This window comes from Semicossyphus pulcher, unplaced genomic scaffold (assembly GCF_022749685.1).
Source record: "Semicossyphus pulcher isolate SPU_LCO1_2020_fin unplaced genomic scaffold, fSemPul1.0.p SCAF_10, whole genome shotgun sequence".
Taxonomy (NCBI): domain Eukaryota; kingdom Metazoa; phylum Chordata; class Actinopteri; order Labriformes; family Labridae; genus Semicossyphus; species Semicossyphus pulcher.
Window position 1 is genome coordinate 26,747,403 of NW_027211604.1, and position 26,428 is coordinate 26,773,830.

The following is a 26,428-nucleotide window of genomic DNA, read 5'->3' on the forward strand; positions in this document are numbered from 1 at the left end:
AAACATTTCCATAATAAGATAACGATTTGGTGTTTGGGTTACAACTAAACTCCCAAAAGCAATAAATATAGAGTATTTTGATCATTTTCTGCGCGTTTAATGTACTGAGTGATTGAGGAAGCAGAACTTTCTTTAGGAACACTCTGCCATCGTAAGCTTTTTGTTTTGTTTTTATTTCACATGAAGTGACACGTGGGAAATTCCCGCGGAAGATCGAAATCAACAGCCATTCGTTTAAGCAGTATTTGTATCCTTTGCTTTATGTGATTGTGTGATTGAACTCACATCCTTCAAGATGTATCTTTTCAACTGAGCCTACTTTAACCAGTGGTGGAATGTACTGAATAATCTTGGCACCTCAACACCACTCCCAAATACATGAGATTCAAAACATAAAACAAAACAAAAAACTTAAATTCTCAGATACAGCAGCAACCTGATTAAGTCCTTGAAATGTAGACCTCTATATTCTGTAACAGCTTGTTAAAGAGGCTGGGGTTTGACACAGCGTTTCTAAATAACTTCTCTTTATATATAACAAACTGCATTTCTTCAATACTTATAAACATAGGTCTAATGTATTGTTCAATTCACTGTAAAACTTTGTACAGTACAGCATATGCAACCTTGTCAGACAACAACATGAGCTTTTATAATAAAGAGTGAGCAGAACAGTCTGATTAGGCCATACATTAAACTGAAAGGAAATGCATCATAAGGTATCACATGTTCTCCATTCTTTTTAGCAAGAAGTATTTCTTGTAAGGCCAAGAATTTCTTGAAGGCACTGGTTTCAGGGGAATTACACTCAGTTTGTCTATTCATTTCTCCAGTGTGTGCCATGTGCATGTGTTGTATTTCAAAGCTTTAGCAGATGGTAATGTCAAATGTGGCCACTCTGCATCTAAATTGCCAGCATTATGCTATCATCACACCACCCCTCTCCTTTGGCATACACGTGCAAATATTCCTCTGAATGATTTTACCTCATTATATAATCGTTTCCACTATGACAGCAGCCCATTTTAAACGGTTGGTGCTTAATTAACAATAAATAAACAAATATAAATCATGCTTGGATAAAGGAAGCCTGTTGTCTGGGTCCAGACCCTTGTACCTGCACACTTTAAAGTGGACTAAAGTTGACTATTCTGCGCTATCAGACAAGGAAAACTGCGTATTATATAAAAAAAATTACATTGAAAGAAGTCATCACAATGTTCTTGACTGTGACTCAGTAATGATCTTCCATAGCATTCAGAGTCAGCTCTAACAAAGAGTTTGCGCCATCTCCTGGCCGATGAGTAGTAGTACATCTGCCACCAAAACTTCCTTTGTTTTAAGTTAAGCATGACAGGACCCAAAATGATGATTGCAGACCTTAAATAAAGCAAGCAATAAACAAAGGCTTGTCTAGAAGTTCATAGAATAGGCACTGCATGCACTGCCTCTATTTTGACATTATTCCAGCAATAGTATCATCTATGAAATGATTAGCTGCACAATATAGCTGTATACCACACATGTTACACACTATTAATGCTCACTATATCTGCCTGCAGTAGAGAGCAGAACCACAGCAGATAGGCTGTTACATGTTTACATTGTGCTGCTTCTGTTTAGTCAAGGTTGAGTTTGTGGCCCTCTGGCCCATCTGGCAGCCTCGGTGCTGTCAGCTGTGCAGCCACCATCATTGTGTATCTAAATTATACAATTACCGGCAGCTACACAGAGGCCTCTTGTTTGCAGGCTGCAGGAACTAAGCTGTTATCAAACACATTTCCTGGTTTCCCAAATAAACATGCAAAGGACATCCAAACTGAACAGTTTAAGAATGTTAAGATGTCCTAATACCAAAACAAATCCAAAAGGCTGTTGCTAAAACACATCTATAAGCCCTGCTACCATCCAATAAGCAGACGACATCATACAACCTAAAAGTGCTTCCACAGGTCTGACTTGATTTGTAATCATGAACACGTCTATTTATTGCAGAGCTGGAATCAAGGCTGCCAAGACTGATGTCATGTGTACAGATCCTGACACGTTTCGAGCTGCTCAGTAACACACAGGACAGGAGGGACTCGTGTTGACACTGTGGCTATACACTGATTATGGACTGCATGCTTTCCGCTTCACAGATGCTTTTCCCCTCACTGTGGACTTTAACCTGTCCATAGTGAGTGATTATGTTGCCAGACTTAACCTTTCCAGGAAACTTCTTTTACCTCCTTGATAAACAATTCAGGTCACCTTGTAAAAAGTCGAAATTAATCACGTAGGGATTGTCCGAAAAAGCAAAAAATAATCGACCTTGAGATAGTTCATCTTGATTTGGAAAATTTCTGTTCATCTACATAACCAGTGTTGGGATCTATTGAACTACATGTAAATACAGGACAAAATCAGTAAAGAGGATAAGAGGTACAGCTTTGTCCACAGGGGGCGCCAAAATCAACACAAACCAAAAGTTCCTCGCAGGAGCTTTAATGTAAATTCATTTTAAGAGTGTTTCAAGTAGTTACATTTCTTTTCCAACATGTTTTTGTAGTGAACTACAAACTATTCTGGGCCATAAAGTGGAAGGTGCAACTTAAATATTTTTTCTTCACTGTTTCAATTGTTGTAAATTAATACATAATCAAGATTCGTTTACGACAAAAATGTCATTTTCTTTGCACTTTAGTCCTTGGAAAAATTCTGGATGGGATTGGCTTTTTTGGACAGGTTCAGGTCTCAGGTGTTGATTGTCAGCTCTCCTGTGGAAAAAACTTAGCCCAAGTTTTTAATGTCTGAATTGGAATTTGTATAAACTAAACTTGAACATTTTAGTTGTCAATAAGTCATACGTACTGATTATTATTTATGACTTTATGTTTACAGAAGTTGTTGCATGCTTTTTATAAGTTACCTGGCTTACCTGGACAACCCAGTCCCTCGAGTTTATTATGGATTTGATTTATCTTCAACCTGTGAACAACCAACCAAAGTAGATTTCTCCCTATGGTAGCTTTATTATAGTTCAACTTCTTTTAGTGTGAATTGACAGCTTGCAAAACTATGCTTTCAAAGTAGCTCCACTAACACTGTAAATAACATTAATAATACATGGAAAAGCTTTTAACTGCTTAATCAACTTAAGCTTTCTGCCTCTCACGTTTACCAATGATTTACTTTTCATGTCATTTCAATGGCGTATTCACCCCTTACTTAGTTTGTCATAAATCATATTATTCATGACTGCTGTGTGTGCCCACATCCATGTTTTCACTGTGACTCTGCAGCCACATGTTGCAGCTTGCCTGGCGTTTTATGAGACACAGCTTCAAATCTTGCTCAGCGAGTTCTGTGAGGTTAAAATCAGGGGAGAGAAAAAGAGTGGGTAGAAAAACAGCCCATAGCACTCTGTGTAAGCTCTGTTCTCTCAGCACCCAGTCACACAGCGAGGAACAGATGTTAACTCTGCCTACTGCTGTTGTTTTTGTAAAAATCTAATAAGAAAAGAGATAAATCAACTCTTTCCCTAAGGATATACTCTGATATTTGTGTTCCCTTTCTAGAGATAACAGCCATTAACACTGCTTGTGATCTACCACTATGTCTTGACACGGGTCTTGCATCACTTTGGTAAATGTTCTCTTGACACTGAGGACTTAGCTGTTGGTCCGTCAGAGCTGTGAGGTGTGACTCAGCCAAACTGAAAAGTCCCTATCAGTCAAACAAAGGAGTAACCAGACTCCTCGTCAGACAAGAAGGAAGTCTCGCAATCCTAGAGACACTTGGAGATAACCTTTGACAAACTGTGACTCCAAGAATTCCTTTTTCCTGCAATAAAGTCTTGAGGAAAACTTTATCTCATGTATAGATTACTTTTTGTTAAGCATATAATGCGGTGTGCTATAGAGGCATCATGTTAAATATAACTATGTTGCCACTGTATTTAAAAAAAAAAAGGTAAGCGCACTTAAACATTCATCTCATTACTGCTTTACCACAAGAAAGTATATGTAAAAAGTGACGTAAGAAGTAATACAATCCTGGTTACACTTTACTTTCACCCCCACCCGACACACACACACACACTTTACTGTAGTTGTAAGCTGATATGATTACATTTTCAGCTCATTCTCATTATACAGATAAATTATTTGTCATTACACCAACTTTAAAAATAATAAAAATACAGTCATTCTTCATACTGTAATTTTTTATAGTGCAGCCACCACAGGAGACGATAGTTGTTGACAAATAGATTAATATGTCGGGATCAGAGTCAGAGTCTGGTTTATTGCCAAGTAGGCTACACTGAATTTGCCTTGCTGGTTAATAACAATAAAACAAAGACATAGAATATAAAATAAATAGAAAGCAAGTACACAGCAGTACTCATACAGTCAAGAAACTTGATAAAATAAAATAAAATAGGACCAAAATATCAAAGAAATAAAAAAAAACAGTATATCTTCTTTTAAAGTGGAATAAAATAGCTAATATATCATTATTATTGTGTTTTAAACCATTTATTACAAGCTTATAAACTGACCTTTTAAATGTAACATGAATTATTCAAGTAAAGTCAGAAATACCACAGCGTAGATACTCTGTTAGTGTTACAAATAAAAGCTCTTTATTTAATATGTCACTATACTTTAAAAGACTTGTTTATTACAACAAAAATACATCATGTATTTTGTATATGAAACCTTCATTTACAAAGAAGCTAGCAACTATAGCTGTTACATAAACGCAGTGGAATAATAGGTGCAATATTTTAGAAATGCATGGTGTTGAAGGATTAAGGACTCTAGACAGGCAAGGGGAACACAATGTAACCGATCAAACCGGGTGGTGTAGGCCACATCCTGCCAGGAAAAAAAACAACAAACCCAGAGCTTCTTTTCTGAGGCTGGAGGAAGCACCTGTTGGGCTACTTCTCAGCATTTGTCTGGAGTTTGGGCCCCAGGCGGGTTTCCTTCACCTGAGGCCAGATGACTAAGGTGTTAGTGGGGACTGACTTCATCCATCTTTCCTCAAGATGTGATGAACAGGTTAATCTATGAACTGAAGGAGATATGAACAGTCAGTAAAGGAAATGACTCATGTAAGTAAATGGTGAAACCCAACAGATACATTTACTGTATCCCTTGCTATAGTGTCATAAATATGTCTAAAGAACAGACAAACAATATCGAGTCTGACTGTCGAGACATTATAATCTGAATGTCAACTTCACCACTAGAAGACTCTTATTAGTAGAACAGATTTAATCAAGATAACTAACATTGTGAAAAACGACTGGAATGCAGTTGACATGACACAAACAAATACCATTTGAGATTGCACACTCCTGGTACAGCTACACGGAAAATAATTATCAGTATGTTCAGATAAATAATCTTAAAGTTGTAATCTCAAAGATCTCAGTTTCGTTCTCTTTGGCGGCACCTGTGGCGATAAACGGTAATTGCAGGATCACACTTTCCAGAAATCCAGACAGTGTTGCATGTGTGACGTCCACGGTTGGCTCCGGTTGTAACTCTTGATTTTCCTGGCTGACGGTCGCTTTCCTTTTCAGACTGTTTGCTTCATCTGAGCGTCGAGTTGTTTCTTTTTCTTTGGATTTTCACTTATTTTTGAAGTTGTATCTGTAGTCATCCATCTTTTCTTTGTTTGTTCAGCCATAGTAGATTACTGTTTACTCGCAACACTTGCAGAGACTGGAAAAGCAGCTGCTTAGCTCCGCCTACCCTCTCTGGCAGACCAACCACTGCTGGCTGATGGAAAACGCGTCACTAATGGGCGCCGCTTTTGATTCTTTTCCACAAAAGTCCATAATACTGCAAGGCTTTCATTAGTGGACCATAGGCTCAATCACCATTGTGTTGCCTTATTTTGTGATAGATAGACTTAACAGACCTTTATTTAAATGGAAATCTTCAAGATTATCACTTTAATGCAACATGGCTAAAGGTTATTGTGGGGTTCCACAAGGCTCAATGTTCGGCCCAATATAGTTTTGAACATCAATGATATGCAGTGTGCGACTTTTCCACTATGAAAAATGTGTATGTTATTTGCAGATGATAAAAATTGATTAAGTTCTGGTAAGAATTAAAAAAAAAACCTTTGGATATTATACTTATATATAAGTTTAAAACCTTTTATGAGGTTGTTTTTTTGGGTAAACTATCTCTAAATTCAAGCAAAACTACATTTTTGTATCCAACCATGTAACCATCAAAATCAAATGATGCTGTGAGAGATGTCATTTAAGTGGTTTAAATTTGTATGGTTATAAAAAAAAAAATTATATTCATCTATAAATATGTTTCAAAATGTTTTTATGTCAAATAGTTTGCGTTTTGTAAAAACTGCTGGACTGTAAAGCTGTAACTTCAGCCTACTAGAACTTTTTAGTCAGTTGAAATAATCTTTCTCCTAAATAGGCATACTCTCTACTTCACTTGTTGTCAATAGACAATACATAATACTGTTACTGTACAACACAAACCAAACCTACCAGTCTATCAAACAAAACAGCAGTCTTGACAGGAGATAGAAGCAGAGATTAGGCAACAGTGCAGCCATTATCTTCCTCATAGCTGGAGCTGAGATACATCACCAGGCAACAGGCAGCATAGATCACTGTGTACACTAAACACAAGACTCGGATTATACACATTTCACATGTCGTCTTCTGCCTCTCTTCTACCACGTGCTATGAAAACAGTACCATTATGATCTCCACCCAAACGCACTCAGCTTCTTCGATTACGAAAAGCTTAGCCCCTGAGGCGTCGGGGATGGCATGTTAGGTTTTATGAGTGATGAAAGGTTAAAGTGGTCTTGAAGGAATTAGCCAACAGGCTGGGATTGCAGGTAAAAAAATCAACTATACTTCTTCTCCCCCATCCATCATCCTGCAGCCTGTGATCCCCCTCAGGGGCAGTTCCCATGGTCTGTGCCAACCTGAGCATGCTCTGTGGGGTCTGGAGCTGAGACATAATAATAATAATAATACTACAGTACTACAGGTGGGGCTGCAGATGCAGACATGCCCCCTAACATCAAGGCAGATAAATCCTACGCAAATGCAGGTGAAGCAACAAACTCTCTCTGAGAATCCCACATGAGACAATCCTTTCCTTGACAATCCTACAAACGTGAGGTGTTGAAAGACAGTTTTAAAAAACAAGTTCACTTATTATGGAGCACCAGTATAAACAGTTATACAAGAGGAAGAACATATCTTTAGTTGTCCTACATGTCTTTTTGAAATAATCAATTAAACCATCAATTACAACACAGTAATTCTCCACTTGTCATCATATCTTTTGATAGACAACAGTTGATCTTACAGTGACGTGAGTATAAGCTTTTGACCTACTTTCTTTTCTGGGATCTTACCTGAATACTTGTTTTATATCAGCCCAGAAAGGTGTTTAAACCAAGCTGCAACCTCAAGAGCTGAAAAGCAAAGTCAACGCTAGTGTGCCAAAAACTGCAGTTGGCTGGCTCCGAAGGTGAGTCAATTTCCATTAGGCTGAATGTTAAAAACGCCCAACTACAGCAAAATTAAACTTGTTTACAGATTGTTAGAAAAAGCGGAACTGCAAACAATACTTTTTTGTGGCCGCTTGTGTATTGGACTCAGAATTGTTACAGCAGGCTGTACTGATAAGACTGGTAATTCTTGGTAACCCACTTTTTGTCATTTGCCCGTAACTGTGAACATGTGGGTAGTCCGCTACGTCCACAAGCTTTCCTAGCTTCTAAAGTCAAGTAAATATACAATTCCAGTTGGCAACCATCACAAATAAAAACTCACTTTGTGGGAAACACTGTTTCTAACTAGCTCATTTAATGAATTAACCACAGACACAGACTGTAAAGCCACCATCTGTCCTAAATATAGTCACTTCTGGGTCAAAAAAAAAATCACATGACAATGGCTAAATTGATGAACCTGAGGCTTCAGAAAGGCAGTTCACAAACCAAACCAAAAACCTGTGGCTACATCCATTATTTATACTTGAAACTAGAATAGATGAATTTCATATTCATAAATGTGAGACAAGCAACAAGGTCAAACCATATTAAATGTTTTAAATGTTTTAATGGGTAATGAAGCACTGATATGTAACAGGTACAGAACACTGAAGGTCAAACTTTTTTGTAAATGCAATGGCTCTGATGATCGACAGCGTGTGACCAAAGTTTGTGCTAAATTAAAATAACTTACAGGCATACCAGCTGCAGTTCAGTAAAGTGAAAGTTCCCCAAAGGTCACAGGTTTTCTAATCATATTTCTGAGCTTAGTAAAAAAAATGTGCTTGTTAAGTAAAAAAGTAAACAAAGTCTAAATTCAAACTTTCTATTTACAGTGTACATATTTACATCAAAGCTTTTACGACCACTAGGAAGGAGCAATAAGTCCAAAAAAGTCTCTTAAGATCCAATTGACCCCCTTCCCATTTTCCGAGGCACTAAAAGAGTATAAAAGTGACTCTGAAGCAGTTCTGTACAGTTTTGGCAGTAATTCTGCTCTTGTTAGCAGGGTGCTGAGGCACACTGTGATCCATTCGGTTGCGGACAGTCATTGTGCTCCGTCAGTTTCAGAATGAGTACTTTCCTCTGAAGCTGCTTCACCTCTGGCTGTGGGGGCTGTTCAGCTACCGGTGTCACTGAGCCGTCAGTAACTAAGTCCTTGCAGTCCTGTGGCAGCAGCATAGTTATGATGTTTGAGTATCCACCCTGCACTGCCAAGTGTAATGGGCTTAGGCCCTGCTCATCTGATTGAGTGCCACCATCTGGACAGTGGAGGAGCAGCTCTTTCAGGACCTCACAGTGTCCGTTCTCTGCTGCCAGGTGGCAGGGGGTGCGTAGAGCCTCGTTAGATCTGCAAGGGTCTGCCCCCTCTTCTATCAACATCTTGACTGTGGCCAGGTGGCCTCGCTGAGAAGCGAGGTGGAGAGGAGTATGTCCCTGTGCGTTCTGGGCGTGGATGTCCGCCTTGTGTTTGGTCAAAAGGCGTGAGGTGCTGGTGTGGCCCGTCTCTGCCGCCACATGTAAGGGTGTGTTTAACCCAGCAGACATTGTGTGGACATCGGCCCCGAGTTCAATCAGGATCCGTGCCACTCTGTATTGCCCCCTCTGGGACGCCAGATGCAGTGGTGTGCGGCCATCTGTCGTCTGCCCATCCACATCAGCGCCGGCTTGCTTCACCAGCAGCTTGACGATGCCCAGATGCCCTTGCCAGGCTGCCAAGTGCAGCGCTGTCCAGTTGTCCTTCCCCTTGATTCGAACATCAGCTCCACGGCTCAGCAGCACACGGATCACGTTCTCCTGCCCATGCTGGCAGGCCACATGAGCCGGAGTACGTCCCTGACCATCTGTTTCATTGATGGCCGCCCCTCGGTCCAGCAGCAGGCGTGTGATGGCCTCGTCCCCGTTCTGGGCCGCCCAGTGAAGAGCCGTGTACTGGTCCTCATCCTTGGCATTGACGTTGGTGCTACGGCGACCAAGCAGGAGTTCTGCCAACGGCTTCAAGTGCCGCTCTGTGGCCAGGTGCAGGGGGGTGGAGCCACGTGCGTTGGCAAGGTTGGGATTGGCGTTGTTGAGAAGGAGGAACTTGACGGCCTCATCATTGGTCAAGGTGATGGCGTGGTGGAGCAGGCTGCCTCCCCCATCCAAGAGGAGATCGACATCCTGAGGCTGGAGGATCTTCATAAGCTTGGCGGTGTCTTTGGTCCTGATAGCCTCACACAACTTCCGCTTCTGGACCTCAGCAGAATCTGGGCAAAGAAGAAGTAAACATGGGTTTGAGGCAATAATATTTTGGGGGTTTACAGGGATAATATTACCAGTTGTAGGTCATAAATCAGCTCTTACCACATGTGCTTTCCTTCTCAAAAGACAGAGTGATGGAGTCTTGGGAGGAGAAGGCTGAATCAGCTGAGGAGATGCCTGACAGTCTCTTGCATGTGTTCTCTTTGCTGTGGCAGCTGTCCTCCTTTACACGATCAAAACTCCTAGAGATCCCAGAATCCACCTGACTCAACAGCTCTGACAGGCTGTAGTCTTTTTCTGGCAACATGGCTGACTTTGGACGCACCTGCTTGTTGTCTTTAACCTGTTAAAGAAAGAGCCAGATGATAAGCATATTTGGACGCTGCACGTTCCATGACATTAATTCTCAGGTATCGGCCATATTCACACAGCGGCCATTTTTCCGTGAAGTTAAGCTCAGTGTGGGAAGCTCAAATGCTAGGATCATTTTCTACTACAGTAATCCAGGGTGTAAGTTGTATAAAAGTAGGGTACAAAACAATCATCATTTCTATCATATCATATTATCAAAATCTGAGTGGACAATGAATAGTGAAAATCCTGAAGGACAACTGATCTTATTTCAAGTTAAAAACCACATATTTGATAACTCATTAGCTAACATTAGACTTAAGCTAATGTTAGCATTCAGCCACTAGCCAACATTAAGTTAGCTAAGAACCTTGCAAATATATCGTTAGCTAGTTTGGTATTGCTACCAAACGGTAATACCAGCATTCAGCAACTTCTTAGCTAATGTTATAAGCTAGGAAGGGGCTGAATGCTAATGTTGTCAAATGATGTTTTAACTTGGAATATGTCCATATTTCCCTCATATAGTAAATCTTTATAGCCTTTTTAGTTGCTCATCAATTGAGCAATGGTGAAATATTAACAATTTGTCGGACACCCTCACTTTTTAAAACCTACTTCCTGAAACACTGTATGACTACAGCATTTGATCTACCCTCCCTGAGTAGAACATCAAAGGAAAATGGCTGCTGTGTAAATATGGTCAATTCACCATATTCACACAGGGGCCATTTTCCTCTGTTACAACATGAGGGCAGAAAGCTCAAATGTTTTTTTTTAATGTTTTACTGCTTTTTTCAAGGCTGCAAATCATAAAAATATAGAGAACTCAGCCTTTGTTTTACTTTCAGTGCTTCTAGCTTGATTATTAACTAGAAAATCAACATTAAGTGAAAGTCTGGAGTGACACTGGGCCATATTTCAAGGTAAAACAACAAATTGGTAACTCATGAGCTACTGTGAGACAACAGCTAATGTAAGCATACACCCACTTTCTAGCTGAGATCAACTAACTATTTTTCTAGCTAATGTTAGCATTCAACCACTTTCTAGCTAACATCACCTTATTAAAGTGTTGCATGATAGGATAGGGAAGGCAAAAATACCCAGCTAACGGTAATATTAGCTAGCCAACAGTAGCTGTAACGTTAGCTGTTATGACTGAGCTGTCTGTACCCATTAGTCATCAGATGTGTTGTTTTTCCGTGAAATGAGGTCAAATGTCCCTCCAGATTTACACTTTCGATCTAATTATCAGATTTCCTACGTTTAGAACAGTAAGACATTATTAATTAATTGTCAGAGGAAACAGGCAGCCCTGATAAATGTAGCCACTGCTCTTATAGGATGCCACAGTGCAATGGCTTACTGAATGTTAGCAGTGTAATTATTTGTTGAGCTCAAGTTTGATCCAGTCAAATACCCTTGAACACAAACAGAAGTTCAAGACAGCTTATCATTTGAAAACAGCTGCCACCTTTCATGAGCAGGATGTTTGTTTCACGTACACATCAGCAAAGACAGAAATGACACAGCAACACGCAGGTTAAACAATCCCAACAGTCAACATTCCTCTTTTGTGATGCAACTGTCGCTCAGGATCAAATATTTACCCAACATATGACTTCAAAAGTCATAAGTGTGTCTGGAGCACTTTGGAGATAAGCCTCCATTTTGTCTGAGTGTATAGTTACATATTAATGGTATCCAGTCAGTTCTAAAGCTATAAAGAAGTAAAGGAAGTATGTTAAGTAACAAAATATAAGTCAGTCACTGTTGTGGTTGTGTAAAAAACTAAAAGGAACATTTTGATTATGCAGTCCACTTTTGAAATGGAGGCTAACGTGATCCAATTTGAAGCACAGGCTCTTTGCCGTACCTGTTCATTAGTGAGTGGTTTAGGGGACATTGGCTCAGGCTCAGACGTTGATGAAGTTGGTGTTTTGGGCTCTTCTTGAGGTTTAGAGCAGAGCTCTTCAGCTTCAGAGGTGATTTCTGTAACAACAACAGCTCAAGGTCAGGTTTCAGGAACAACAGGGATTAGATTAGGGAATACCAAAGGGAAGAAAAGCAACAATTAATCCTCAATTAGACACTGCACTTAACCTTTTTCTTCTCTTGATGACAATATATTAAAACAAGTCACCTGATCCTTTAACTAGATCCTCTGATGATGACATACACTTAAATCTAACATTTGTTTGTTCTAAAAGAGAGGTATTATTTACCCTGGAAGCTGGGTCTGGCGTCAGGTTTTGGGATCCAGCAGCGCTGCATGAGGCTCAGGAACCCTGCACAGGCTGAAGGTCTGGAGCGTGGCACTGCTCCCAGGTCGGGACGAATCCCCTTCACCACCTTCACCATGATCTGAAGGATGTTGTTCTCTTCTAGGGGGGAAAAAAATCACATACTCCAGTTTATAATTGGGCATATGGTGCATTTTCGCATTTCAAATCCAGTCTACCTCACAGCACATTCTTTTTATTTTTGTATTTTATTATATTTGTAGAGTGTTGTATACTCATAGAGGATGCTCAGTTTTTTTTCTTGTTCTTTTTAGTGTACTCAAATGTTGTTTTTGAGTTTATTTTTCTTTGATATACATTTATTTCTTTAAGTGTTCGTGTATATTTACTGTGTATGTATTGTTTCCTCACAATGCCTGGATAAACTGCTGCTGTGACACTTTAATTTCCCAGTTTGAAATCCATCCATACACCCACCCACCCAATGAATCAGGTATTATACAGTAAACACCTGGGAGAAAACACTGTATTTGCAAGTTTCTTTCTTGTTTGTGGGACACCTTTCTCTGATCCAAATCCTTATCTTCTGTTACGGATATATGGTTTAAAGAGTACAATATGGCCTGAATATTAGTCATCAACATAATTCAGGCACCAGTGCACATAAAGATAGTCAGTTCTGCATGATTTGCCACCATCTTCCCGTGTGCTCAGATAAGGGAGCGTGGGCTGTTGTTTCCCATGGGAGCAGCAGGTAAAAAGCTCTCAACAGTTCCTGCTGTGACCTCTTTGTATCTGACTGTGGGATCAGCCCAGTCAATGATTCAGAACAAACAGGTAGAGGCCTTAATCACAGCTACTTCACCTCCTATTGTGGCCTTAATACCCTCCACAGTCGGAGGAGGAAGAAGGGATGGGATGGTTAGCGGGTCATTCCTCACTTTTTAATTATGTCTGGATCAACATAGGCGGTGCCAGTGCCAACATGGAGAGCCCTAATCCAGACACTGGTCTTCAAAATACTCTGAAGTGAACTGCTATCTGATACGCCTGGGAAAAAATACGCTCTGTTTGCCAGTCGAGCCCTGTTCTGCTGCACGCTCAGGAATTCACAGAGTAAACAAATACAGTACAGCACCTGTACACACACACACACACACACACACGCGCAGGCCTAGGAGTGTTCTCCCAAGGTTACGTCTTTACTGGAAATTCTGAGAGACAATCGCTGTGAGGTAAAAGCTAAAAATAGATTAAAAATTAGGGGTAATTAAAATCTATATTCATGATAAATCCTATTTATGAGATACCAAGTCAAATGTTCAGTCAAAACACATGACCTCATAACTCAGATATGCATGGGCTGGGGGGTTAGGATAATTCTCTTAACAGTACATTTGTATAATGATAGCACAAAGGTAGAATAAGTCACATATGGTGGTTTGAATTACATCAGAAAAACTCAAACTGAAACAACCCTCAGTGACCTTTTTTTGTTTTTAGCCGTGCTAGCTGTGTGGCTCCGTTTCTGTATCAGGTCAAAATTTTTACTTGTCACACACTTTGTTTTATGAACATTATCTGCAAAACTCATGATACTGCCATCGGTCTATTACTTAGTGTTTAGTACTTATGAGCAAGTATTAGCATGCTAACACGCTAAACATACATGGTGACCGTAGTTTATACTTATACCTTCTTTTTTTTTTTTTATTACTTTTTGGGCCATTTTTGCCTTCATTGGATAGGACAACTGAAGAGAGACCGGAGATATTGGGAGAAGAGAATGGGGGATGGCATGCAGCAAGGGGCCGAGGCTGGGAGTTGAACCTGTGGCCACTGAGTCAGGGACCGTATCCTCTGTGAAAAGGGGCCGGCTCTACCCACTGAGCTAAACCAGCAGCCCAATAATTATACTTTCACAATATTATCTATTTATCTGTCATTGGGAGCATATTAGCATGTTAGCGTTTAGCTTAAAGCTTGACTTTGCCCAATCAGTGCCTCGCAGAGCTGCCAGAAAGGCTGTAGTCCACAGTGGCAGTGTGATGTCATAACTGGTTAGGTTTCTATATCCTGTTTTCTATAATTGGCGGTGTTGTATTGTAAGTATTTGGTTGTGCAGGTTTTCTAAATGTAGCTACTTGTGTTTTGTCTCGTTGTGTGTGTTTCTTTAAGTTAGAGTTTGAGCCCTCAGGGCCACTGTAGTAGACTTCCTGTAAATAAGATGTTGTGTTTCTTTTGGAAAACACATTATGATGTGATATAATAATATTGTCAAAAACACTTTATGTTTATAGTAATAACAATACTGACCTCTAATCTTGACCTTTCATAATTATGCAGTAACATGAGTGTTTATTTTGTCAGCAGAAAATGATTTATAGGTTCCCAGCAGCCTAAAGGAAATCAGTGGTTTCATTAAGTCTCACCTTGGTATGGTTTCTTCTGTGTGAGGATACCCCAGATAACGATAGAGAAACTGGAATAGAAACAAAATTAAATCAAAAGATGTCAGTCGAAGTTCCTCATCAAACTAAGACATCAGTCTAAATGACAGATTTATTATTCTGATTACTATTAGAAAGATTAAATGGAAATGTGGTGATTAATGTTTTAGGAGACACTTTTTTGGCTCTTTTTAAGAAAAGAAAATATATTACTCATCCTAAGGTCAAACATGGTAGAACAAATCCAGCCACATGTGATTAAATTGCAGCCGCTATATGAGTCACACCTTGATTCATGATACAAACGTAGAGAAACGCAGACAACTAAATTACGAACCTACATTCACATCAAACTGCTAAAGCAAATCTCACCTGTAGACGTCATGCTTGGTGTCTGACACCCGGTCCTTCTCGATGATGCTCTCAGGCGGCAGGTAGGCGATGGTGCCGCAGAAGCCGTCTCTGCTGATGTCGTCAGCCCGTGACAGGCCGTTCCAGCGGGCCAGGCCGAAATCAGATATCTGAGACAGAGAGAGATCAGATAAGACCCTCAAACACATCAAACGTCGCAGTTTTTCTCATGAAGCAGCGTGACACTGATGACTAAGTTTGCCCTCTGACAGGCTGCTAAGCTCTCATTATGAGCACTCAGTGGCATGATGAGGGCCAAGCAGCCATGTCTCAGCCTGCAGCGGAGGAGAGGCGCTTCACGTTAGTGCTGAACAGTGCACACCCACACAAACACACTGACAGTAGAGAGATTCAACAGGAGCTGCATTAATCCTGTCCGGACAGGCCCGGGTGAGGTGTTTACATCCATGTATTAAACTCCAGAAATGACGGTTCCCACCCATCGCTCTCAGTATAGTGGAGCTGCTGAGAGGTTGGACAGCAGAGACACCTGTCTGCCCAGAGCGTCTACACGGCTGACATGTTTAAATGTCATAGTGAATCGCTCAAGAAACCTTTTCAGGGTCAAATTCCTTCTGAGACCCTCAAACTGTGCAATTAACTTTGAAGCAAAGGCAGTTTTAAAGCAGAAAGAGAGCATTGAATCATTAAACTTCATGGGAGCTTTAATGATGTATGATTTTAAATGAGATAACTGATGGTAACTCCAAATTATCATCTACTTAACACAATGTGCTGCCATTTAAAAATCTGATTCCAGTGTTTCTCATTAGGGTGTTTTTTTAACTATCAATCATTTTAAGGGCATTTTTGCCAAATTTTTTGCTGAAAATTGTGCCTTTACATTTTGACATCAAGCTGCACACTGACACTACAGCAAAACTATTTAGACCGGGGTTTCTCACATGGGGGCTCTTGTTCCACAAGGGGTACTTTGGAGAACTGCAGGGAGTACGAAGGGTTTCTTTCAAATGATCATTCAAAGCCCCCCCACAAGTGAAAATCCAGTGTTTAACCTTGTGAACATCTCCATGTGGTGTTCTTCATGTGCTACAAGACATATCAGGGACAACATCAGCATCACCTCCATTGCTGGGCCTGTCTGCTTTTAAACTGCAGTGTACCAAGGACAGGCTGAACAACACGTGTTCAGATTGGCAGCTTTGAGACGTCACAAACCTAAGGAGCCAATCCCGTTAATGGATGGGGTGACACTATGCATATCAATACGTGTCACCGATGGCAACCACCTCAGCGATGTGTCAGCCATTGTCATTTTTGCAAAGTCACTGCTGACTACTAACGTTAACGTCAATACTACTAATTACTACATTTCAAGCTAGCCAAGTTTCAACAAGTTGCCACTAAAGGAGAACGTAGCACATAGTGGGCGGGGCCTGTGCAGATTGGGGAATTTTTGATGAGGGAGAAGGAGGAGATGCCTTGGGAGGATTTTTACAAGGCAGAAAAAACCCATCAGACACAATTTATTATTTCAAGCAGAGCTTTTTATACGTCTTAAAACATGACTGGAGCTGCTCTTTAAAACATGTCAGCAATACATAATTCCTAAAATAAGTATACTATAATAAGTTCAATAGAAATCTGTTTTAAGTTAAGTTTAATAAACCACCTTTTTAATTAATTATTCCCATTGTCAGTGCGATCATTAACTGCTCGTTATCAGGCTTTGTCCTCTTTTTGTGGGGAAAAATAGTGAACAGCTGCATGAAGTGTCCTCTTTAAACAGGCTTTTTTTTGCTACCAAAAATACTGACAATATTTCAATAGGGGTACATTATTGAATACAAATGGGCCCCAGAATGTTTTTAGGAATGAGACGCGACATTATTTCGTTTGGGATTGGCTGTTTCATTCAATTAATCTGTTCTGTCACTAATTTTAATGTCGCCCTTAAGAGGCCCCTGCGCTTATATCTTTACCTTGACGTGGTAGTGAGCATCCAGCAGGATGTTGGCCGGCTTCAGGTCCAGGTGGAGCAGCGGCGGGTTCATGCAGTGCAGGAAGTTCATCCCCACCGCCGTCTCGTGGATGATGCGGAAGCGGAGCTCCCACGGCAGCGGCTCGGTGGCCAGCAGGGTCTCCAGGGAGCCGGTCTCCATGTACTCCATGACGAGGCCCTGAGGGTCCTCACAGATCCCGTACACCGGCAGGATGTATCTGAACTTGGCTGCCTCCATCTTCTTAGCCTCCTCCAGCAGCTCGGAGCGCTCTCTGGGATTTAAAAGATATTGATTAGATGATTTTTATGTTACATTGTATTGGATTTGACAAGTCAGGCTGCAGGGGCAAAGCTGTTTGAAGAAGTGCAAACAAACTGCTTTTTTTAGGGGTTTAGCTTTAGCTTGTTTTTACCAATAAACTGTACATAAGAAGTAAATTGAGCCCCTGCTTTATAAAGTGGAGTCAATGCCGAAGTGCCTTAAACCTGCATTATTTCTAATGGCCAGCCAGTGGAGACTTGATGGTTGCAATAAAGTCTTCTTGTTTCAGAGGGGGATTGAGCCTACTTCTCAATTGATTTAATACCTCAATAAACATTTTCCAAAAGCCTTTTCAGTCTTGACAAGTTGCTTCCACTGTGGCCTGTCATCCAGGATAGAGACGTAACATGCCTCTCCATCCTGTCATCCAAATATGGTCACCTCTGGTTCCAAAAAACCAAGATGGCGACGGCCAAATCCCGAACTCTAGGCTTCAAACCAAAGTGTAACATAACGGTGGCTACGTCCATTTCTTATGCACAGTCTATGTTTTTAACCAGTCCTTCCACTGGCTCTCAGATATCGATCCAAACGTCTCATCAATCATTAACCTGATGAAGTCATGCTTTGCTGAAATATTTGTCCTGATCCAAATTCCAGCACATTCCATGTTATCCTCTCTGAGCTCCCAGCTATGCAAAGTGACTCTGAAAGTATGACCTCCTCGACACGCATCTATTATTAATTTACCAGCGTTCATCCCAGGTATGTGGATTGTGCTCATCTTAACTGTCCAGAGGCTTTTTTTAAGGCCTTGAGGACATTCCAGCCCGGCCTGGTATGCATGAGGAGAGCATTAAACAGAGCTCTTGTTCTCTGTTGCTCAACCTTTGCACGGCTCTCTTTATCAGCTCACTGGGTCTGCTGACATACCTCAAGCACCAGCGTGCAGGTCACTCGTGACCTCAGAGCACGTATCTGCAGCTTTAAATACATGCAAACTCTTAATGAGCACAACGAGAGAGATAAAAGTGCTTCAAAGGCCGGACTAGATTTCTGTTTGCAGCAGTAATAAGATGAAATCAGGCGCACAGAAAAGACTCCTACTTCTCCAAACTGTCTGTTAAGTGCAAAGTGTATCAGGTTACTATAAGAGTCATGTTCTATAGGAGGGAGCTCGTCTATAATAGTCCTTTATATTTGCTGCAAGTGAAGGAGGCTCAGTCTTCCAGGCAGCAATAATCAAACATGATTCAGGAGAATAGGCGAGCTCTTGTTTGCTAAATCCTCCATCTAATCCCAAGTGCTCCTCAGCAGCTCCTCAGAATCAAACAACAACGTCTCTGCTTTAAAAGCGAGGCCCGGTAAGACCGGTCTGACAGCTCCTCTTATTGTCTGTGCCACACAGCGACAGGCAGCCTGCAGCCCGGACACACAAAGGTGGCTTTGAGTCCCTGCTGCTGGATGTTACGCGCGGGTCAATGAAGCCTGCAGCCTAATGGCTGTTTATGTACTCTGCAGATGTTTGAGCATGATAACACCTTCGGTTCAGGGTCAGCAGATGCTTTAAGTTGCACGGCAGGTTCTGCAGAAGATGTCAATCATTTTTTCTTCTGAAATGTTGAAATTGCCTCTTCCTGTTTTTAGTTATATGTTCTGATAAAGTTTTGTAACCTGCAGATGTGTCAACGGATGCTTAAAGTTGTACAGCAGGTTCTGAGAGGATGTTTCTTTTTAAGGCAATGTTGAAATCACCACTTCCTGTTTGTTTGTTATCTGTGCGCTTTAAATGTTGTGGTGACAATGACCTGATGAGAAACCATAATCTGATCAGGCAGACGATCCAAATAGCGATTCAACGAGGAAACACAGAGTTAGTTAGCTGCGTCTGGAGCTTAATTCAATCTGGGCACTTATTTTTAACTTTTAAATTACATAAGAATCATCGTCTAACACAGCTGAGAAGAGTGGAAACTTCCATTGCTGTGCTGCCAAAGGGGTCACCTTTAAATACAATTTTACATAGAAATTGAGACAGGTTGCAAACAGAGCAGGGAAGCTGACACACATGCACAAAAAAAAAGTCTTAAAACACCTTTTTTCCTCCTTTTTTGGCAGAGCAAAAATAAGACTCATGCAAGATTTCAGAGAACTTTACAAGGATTGTGTAACTTCTACTCACGCCGAGGGGGGAAAGACCACCTTGCTCCTCTTATTGAAATGTACATCCACTTAACTCAGCCCCTCCCCGGGGCACACACATTAAAGACGACATCTTGATTGGGGATTCAGCGGCTAACCTTTCATGTTTGAGTAGGTAAACAGCTGAGGCCCTGAGCAATGTGGACTAATTTTACCCCTGGGAGTGAATCAGCATATCAATGCACCTTTCAGCACCATATATCAGCTACATATCTTAAACATGGCCTCTTGTGTGCTGCTGAGGCACCTTTATGACTCCAGACTGGCAGTAAGTGAGTGACTCACACGCAGTTCATGGTGTTCACTTTTCAGGGACTCAGAGGCGATGACTTTTCCTCAGATCAGACTGGATTTAAGCTGCTGTCTGGCTGCTTTTAAGTCATAAAAGTGGTAAATTTAAGAGAAAAGAGGCTGAAAAAAGACATTTAGTGCTCAAAAACAGAAGTGAAGTGTGACCCAGAGCTTTCACAGGAGCATGTTATGCTAACTTCTTCATCACATACATAATTACAAAGATAATCCATGTGTCTGTAACTTACTTGTCATCCACATGAAGGCAGGGAGGGCACTTGATAGCCAGCCATGTTTTCCACTGTACGTGCCGGACTTTGTATACTTGTCCAAATCCACCTGAGCCTATTTTCTCCCAGCTGCCAAACTCAGAGCAATCAAAGGTCCTTAACAGCCCCATATTCCCATGAGGAGAGTCTGGGACGTCCATATCCGTGTTGGGAAACCCAGCAGCTGTGTGAAATCCTTCTTTATCCGTCTCCTGGATCAACAATCTGGGCAAGTGAAGTGAACACACACACCGACCTGCCCGTATGTGAGCTCTTCCTTGTTTTTCCCCTTGACAAGCCTCAGAGTGAGGCCCCTCCCTCTCCTCAGGTGAAGAGAGGGGCTGGGCCATGCTGCTGTGACATCACTTCCTGGTTTTGAAACACAGCAGGGAAGAAGTGGAAAAGTTTACCATGCTGCCACATTTTGCCCTACAGTGCTGAACTTTCTCACATTTCTGCAGAGAAAAGGAGACAATAATTTATGTCATGAGCCGGAGTCTGTGAGCGCAGGAATGTGTCGTTTCATAAACACACCTTTGTCCCGCTGTAGACCAGTATCCAGCTACAGCAGCCTCAGGTAAGAAGAGGGAACACTTGCAACAATAGGGGGGTTATGTGATATAGAGCAGGTGGTTGGGGAATGTGTGGACTCATCTTCTCAGCACAAACACATCCAGCACAGAGGATCATCGTGTTCTGTTGTGTAGCAGTAGGATGTCATTATGTGAAATCTGCTCCAAAAGAAGTGTGTGAAAAAACGTGTGTGTGCTGTCCATCATGGTTAATCATACTGAGTGGGGTACCTGAAGAACCCAGAGGAATTCTTTTATTAAGTCTTACAGGTGTTTTACACTATTATTCAAATTTTTATGACTTTATCGATTAGAATTGTATCTGATAACTTCCTATTTTTGTTTTCAGTCAGACACGAGGGACGACAAGTAGACCCTGGCCAGAAGACCTGAGGGATCTACTGGTGATGCAGGATGGAGCAGGTCAGAGATGTACACAGGTGCCTGATCCCGCAGACCTTAAAACGAACCCTGAATTTAACTGGAAGCCAAAGTAAGGAAAATAAGATAGGTGCAGTAGTCGAGCCGGGAAGAAACAAAGCGTGAATAAGCATCTCTAACTCAGCGTGTGAGACAACAGATTTAAGTTTATTAATGTTTCTTAAGTGAAAGAAACATGACTTAATGTGTTGATTAAAAAGCATCGCATGATCAAAAAAGGCACCAAGATTTTTGAGGGTTAGGGAGACAGATTTTTAATCCTCTGTTATATAATGAGCAGTCTTTCTTTCTTTCTCCCGATGACCTTAATACATTTAGTTTTATTCTTTGGAAACATTTTGCTCTGATGGATGTCTCTTCAGTCATTTACCTTGGGGTCACCAATGACTCAAGATAAACTTTCATTTGTATGTTAAATATGTCAATCAAATGCAGGTTAATGATTAGGTTCAGACAGGTTTAGTTTGGTTAACACAAGAATGACAGTGTGACGATTATGATTCTTTGAAGCGCTTTAAGAAGTAAGATTTCAAAAGAAAAAGTTTTATTCACTTTAAATCGATAATGTTTTAAATGTTTTTGTTCTTCTAATTTTTAGATCTCTTTGCTGGTTTTGTCCTGTACATGCTGAAGTGATGGTTTTTAACAAAAAATATCATCCTGCTTTCTTTAAAGGTCACATGTATCACTCACTTTAACTTTTTTCCCTGTAAAATGTAAACAAAGGCAGCGTGCGGTTAACCACTTCGTCTGACACCTACCCCCCCTCCAGCAGTTTCAGGCATTAAATTAACTAAATAGAAATAATCAATCTTGTCTCTGATGGTCTGGTTCGCTTTTGTAGCTCATATAGAGTAATCAGAATGAATTTCAGTCTGTTTCATAACAAGTGAAAAACTCCTCACAGGGGCTTTAAAATTAAGGTTAAAGGGATAGTTCGGTGTTTTTGAAGTGAGGTTGAATGAGGTCGTAAGTCTAGTACATATGGTAGATAACAGTCAGCACGGCCCCTGTTAGGAGAAGCCGGCCGGAGTTTCTGTACGAAAGCTCCCGAATTCCCCCCCTGGGGATTAATAAAGGATTATTTTATCTTATCTTATCTTAAGCTAAGCACGGCTGCAGACATGGTCAGGAATACCACATACCCTTAAAAGAGTCCTACATGTAAACAAAAATATCAGTTTAAGTGTACGCTGTATTCTAGTTTTTTTTCACGGCTTCACATTGACGTCAGACACTTTAAAAAACATGAATCCCTTAAAGACTCATTCAGGTGAGTTTGATGGTGTTAACTGATGTTCACTCCATCCCAAATATAACTAAGATTTTACAACCTCCTACTTTAGACGTGGTTAAGAGGAATACACTGAGATCATTTGGCTCCAGTACGTTGTTTTTGGCTAAATGTACAAGACATAATTTAATCATAAATCCATGGGACTATATAGCTTCACTAATTTAAATCTCAGACATGGAAACTCTTAAGCTAGGCATCTTACTGATATTTCTAAAAATGTTTAACACTAAGTTACACTCATTGAAAAATGCATAAAAGAGTTTATGTTTATGATTAATGTGGTCAATCACAACTTTAATTAGATTCTTTAGTCCTGATGAGTGAATGGCGAGTCATGTTTAAAATCATCATTGTTGAAATTATTGTACTCGTTCTCACTCTCATTATGTCGTACAGGTGTGCATTCATTTTTACACAGTTGTAGCTCAGGGTCAGCGAGTGTAAAGCGGCCCTGCAGCTTATTTGAAATCACTGTTTTTAAGGACACCTCTTTCTCACAAAAAGTTTTTATCTCTCTGTGAATGATTCACTTTTATTCTTTTATTATTTATTATCTTAACACGTGCAGTTAGCAGAGATTAAACCAGTCTGTCTCAGAATAATCAGTTTTATTGGCCGACATAAATGTAATGAAGCACATCCCACAGTTCACAGCACAGTTAAAACCGATGTCACCTAAATGAAAACATACATGGCTGCACTAATCTCCGAGGTGGACACAGAGATTAATCTGCTGTGAGACCCTGAAACTGAAACCAATTTAGGCCACTTCTAATACGACCAGCAATATTAATACTACTACTATTGTAGGCCTCATAAAGTAAGTTAATTAGACCAGAAACTTTAGCTTAAAGGGCCAGTTCACCAATTTTCAACGTCAGTCCTATCATGCTATCATGGGGAGCTAATGCCATTATGGTGGAACAAAATGCTAATTGGCTCTGTGCCTTTGGAGGACGCTATCGGCTTCTCCAATGGGCCCTGGAAACCCTCCGTCAGACTACGTAAAACTCATCATCTGGCGGAGGCCAGGAGGCTTGCTAAACAACACTTCCTCAATCTAGGACGCCCGCCTCTGATGTCATGTCTCGTTCAAAATCGTCAGATTTGAAATGTAGACTGCAGACCTGAAGATGTTTTAGACGATCCACCGGTATATTCTCGTCGTATTTCAGATTCTGTCCCGCTCTGAGCCGTTGCCTGCAGAGAAACGGTAGTATTTCATTTCAGTATCTCTCGCTGGGCCGTTCCTTTCAGAGGGAGGGGCGCAATGCATGCTGGGTGTTGTAGGAATGTAGAATGGGCGACACCACGAGCTGTTTGTACAACTTTCTCCACAGCTATGGCGCCAATTTCAAATATGATTGCTTTTATCGATTACAAAAAAACACCAGCTTTGACTGACAGTGGCTTTAACAGGGGTGAACTGCTCCTTTAAGGGTTAATTACTGGGCTGGGGACGGAGGTCGAATCTTATATTTTTTATTTTTTTAAAAGTGTGTTTTTTAGTAGACTCTTGACCTTTGACCTTTTATCCCCAGATCTAATCAGTTCATCCTTGTGACAAAGTGGACGTTATTGCAGAACATGAAGATATTCCCTCTAGGCTGTTTGAGGAGTGGTCAGGAACAAGGGCCAAAAAGTGTTCCAGGAACACCTGACATCACAGTTACGTTGACCTTTGACCTTTTGGGTGAAAAATATTTTACCCTTTTTTCTGTGAAACTGTATCATAATAAGTGAATTACATCTTGTGACCAGATTTATTTTTAAGACATCATAGTCCCTTCAAGATCTCTTTTACATTCCTTGTAATCGCACTTTTAGTTTCTTTTCTCTTTCAGAGTCCAGTTTCTTCTTCTAATTTAGTTTTACCTGCTCGTCAACATAACTTGACTGAAGTTGAGGAGACTTTATTACCTGCATCTACATGAAAATTGTGACTTTTTGGTCCTCTGATTCTCCTTTTGCCCTGTGAAGGCATTAGATAGAAGAAAATGAATGTGTCTCCTGCCTCTCTATTAAACTCTACGTGTCAGTCATAACAATTCTTCTTCTGAATTTAGCTCTGCATGAGCTCTTGATATCTCTCCACCCATCTCTGCTCTCCAGATTAAATCAGCAAACTGGAAGGACGAGGTATAAATTATAAGTGTAAACATGTCATCAGGGACGCTGTTGAGACAATAAGCAGATCTTAATGGTCCTCGAGGTGACAGGCTTCATGTGAGGCTGCAGCTCTGCATTAACATGAGAGCAGTTAGAGGGTGAAAGGTGGTCGCAGTGTGAATGAGAGCCCTTTGAGGTGATAGTCCGCCCCTCGTTTAAAGTGTAAATGTGTTCTCTCGGGCGGCATCGCACCTCTTGATCATGAGAGAGGAGCTTTCATTGGTGTGCTAATTTAATCAGCTCGTTTCATCTGCAGGGAAATAAATCAGGATCGTCCACTTTTACCCACTGTCAGAAAAAAGGTCTCTATTGTTTTGACTCAAATGAGCTCCACTCGTCTGAAAACAACCAGGAAGAGGATGTTACAGGTCAAATCAATAACCAAACTAGAGTGGTTCTGATACCGATACCAGCAGTGGAGATGTCTCTGATACGGCCTGAAATGTGGGATCGATCATTGGGGGGTGCTTGAATTTATTAGACCTGAAAAACATCAACTCATTTCACTGGAAATACGTTATTATTTGCCCCTCAAGAAATGTATTTATCAAACTCATGATTTGACGATAGCGAACAGTCAGGTGTGAGCGGAGTAGGTGATCAGAGATACTTTGAATAAAAGCCATTCCAGGTTAAAAGTGAGTGCTACCCAGTGCTGACACAGCTCGTCTGGAGGGGCTGCGAGCTGATGCTAATATTAGCTTAGCTTGTGTGTAGTGGCTCAGCTGGTTTTTAGGTTAGGATTGCTTCAGTGTTTGTCTCCCAGAAGTATTTTCTCTGGAGCTGACTTATCTGCAGCAGTCTCTTTCTATCCAACACAAATGGACCAGGTAATCAAAGAAAAGCAAAGACACTGAAAAACTGAACGGTGGTTATTTTTAGACTCGCACTGATATCCAATCTGAACTTGATATCGGCCAATTTGCATGTAAAGGAGTTGAGTAGAAAAAAAGCATCGGAACATCTGTAAATAAACAGCTTATAAATTGATATATCAGTCGTGTATTACAGTGGATACTTTACACGACAATGTGCGTAAGGAACTCTGGATGAAGGCTTTGATAATGTCTGTTGTTTTTTAAACAAATATCAGTGCTGTACGGCGATAAATTAATCGCATCACATGTACTCAGTCTGGATTACTCTGTTTTTATCGATGGTTATCTCTTACATCCACACTTTAATTATACTCTCTTCTTCACTTTATTTAGTGTTAACTCACAAACTACTTTAATTTGCTCATCACCTTGCTTCCCTTCAATCACACCTGCACCTCAGCACACCCTCTTTCTGTCTGTCTCTGTCTGCGATGTTGATTGTCTTCATCAGCATTCGGTTTTATTAAGTCGCACGAGAGCCGCAAGTGTAATAGGGATGTTTTTAATGACATATACGGTTATATGTATAATACGGTGACATATGAGGTCATGGGATATATTTCAGTGCGATTAATCAGCGTTAATATTTTTGACAAGTTATTTTATCTGTAATTAATTAATCGAAATGAACACAGTATTTTTACAGCCCTAAACAAATGCACAATTCCCAACAATTTGGATTTTTTTCAGTTGATATTCCAAAGTATAGTTAACTCGCTGACTGACTGCAAAACAACAAATATCTAATCATTAGTGAAAGCCCACAACCGAAACTACCTAAAGCACAGTGTCAGGAGGAGGAGCTTCAGTGACCTGTACAAGGTGGGCTTGAATTTT

The 26,428-nt window shown here is 40.7% G+C and overlaps 1 protein-coding gene across 1 annotated transcript; it reads right to left on the reverse strand.

Moving 5' to 3' along the window:
* Nucleotides 1–8,124: 8,124 nt before the first annotated feature.
* Nucleotides 8,125–20,485, reverse strand: ripk4 (receptor-interacting serine-threonine kinase 4). Its single transcript, XM_069675981.1, has 8 exons — nt 20,214–20,485; nt 17,191–17,482; nt 15,209–15,357; nt 14,819–14,868; nt 12,369–12,527; nt 12,020–12,135; nt 9,892–10,132; nt 8,125–9,794 (listed from the first exon to the last, which is right to left on the reverse strand). The coding sequence occupies exons 1-8, from the start codon at nt 20,393–20,395 to the stop codon at nt 8,551–8,553; spliced, it is 2,433 nt and encodes an 810-aa protein (XP_069532082.1). The 5' UTR covers nt 20,396–20,485; the 3' UTR covers nt 8,125–8,550.
* Between the last annotated feature and the right edge of the window lie 5,943 nt (nt 20,486–26,428).

Coding starts and splice junctions, on each gene's coding strand:
- ripk4 (XM_069675981.1), bottom strand. CDS start 20,395: ATGGACGTCCCAGACTCTCCTCATGGGAATATGGGGCTGTTAAGGACC. Junction 15,358..17,190: donor ATGCTCACTACCACGTCAAG/GTAAAGATATAA, acceptor TCTCTGTCTCAG/ATATCTGATTTCGGCCTGGC. Junction 10,133..12,019: donor AACCACTCACTAATGAACAG/GTACGGCAAAGA, acceptor TTTCTTTAACAG/GTTAAAGACAACAAGCAGGT.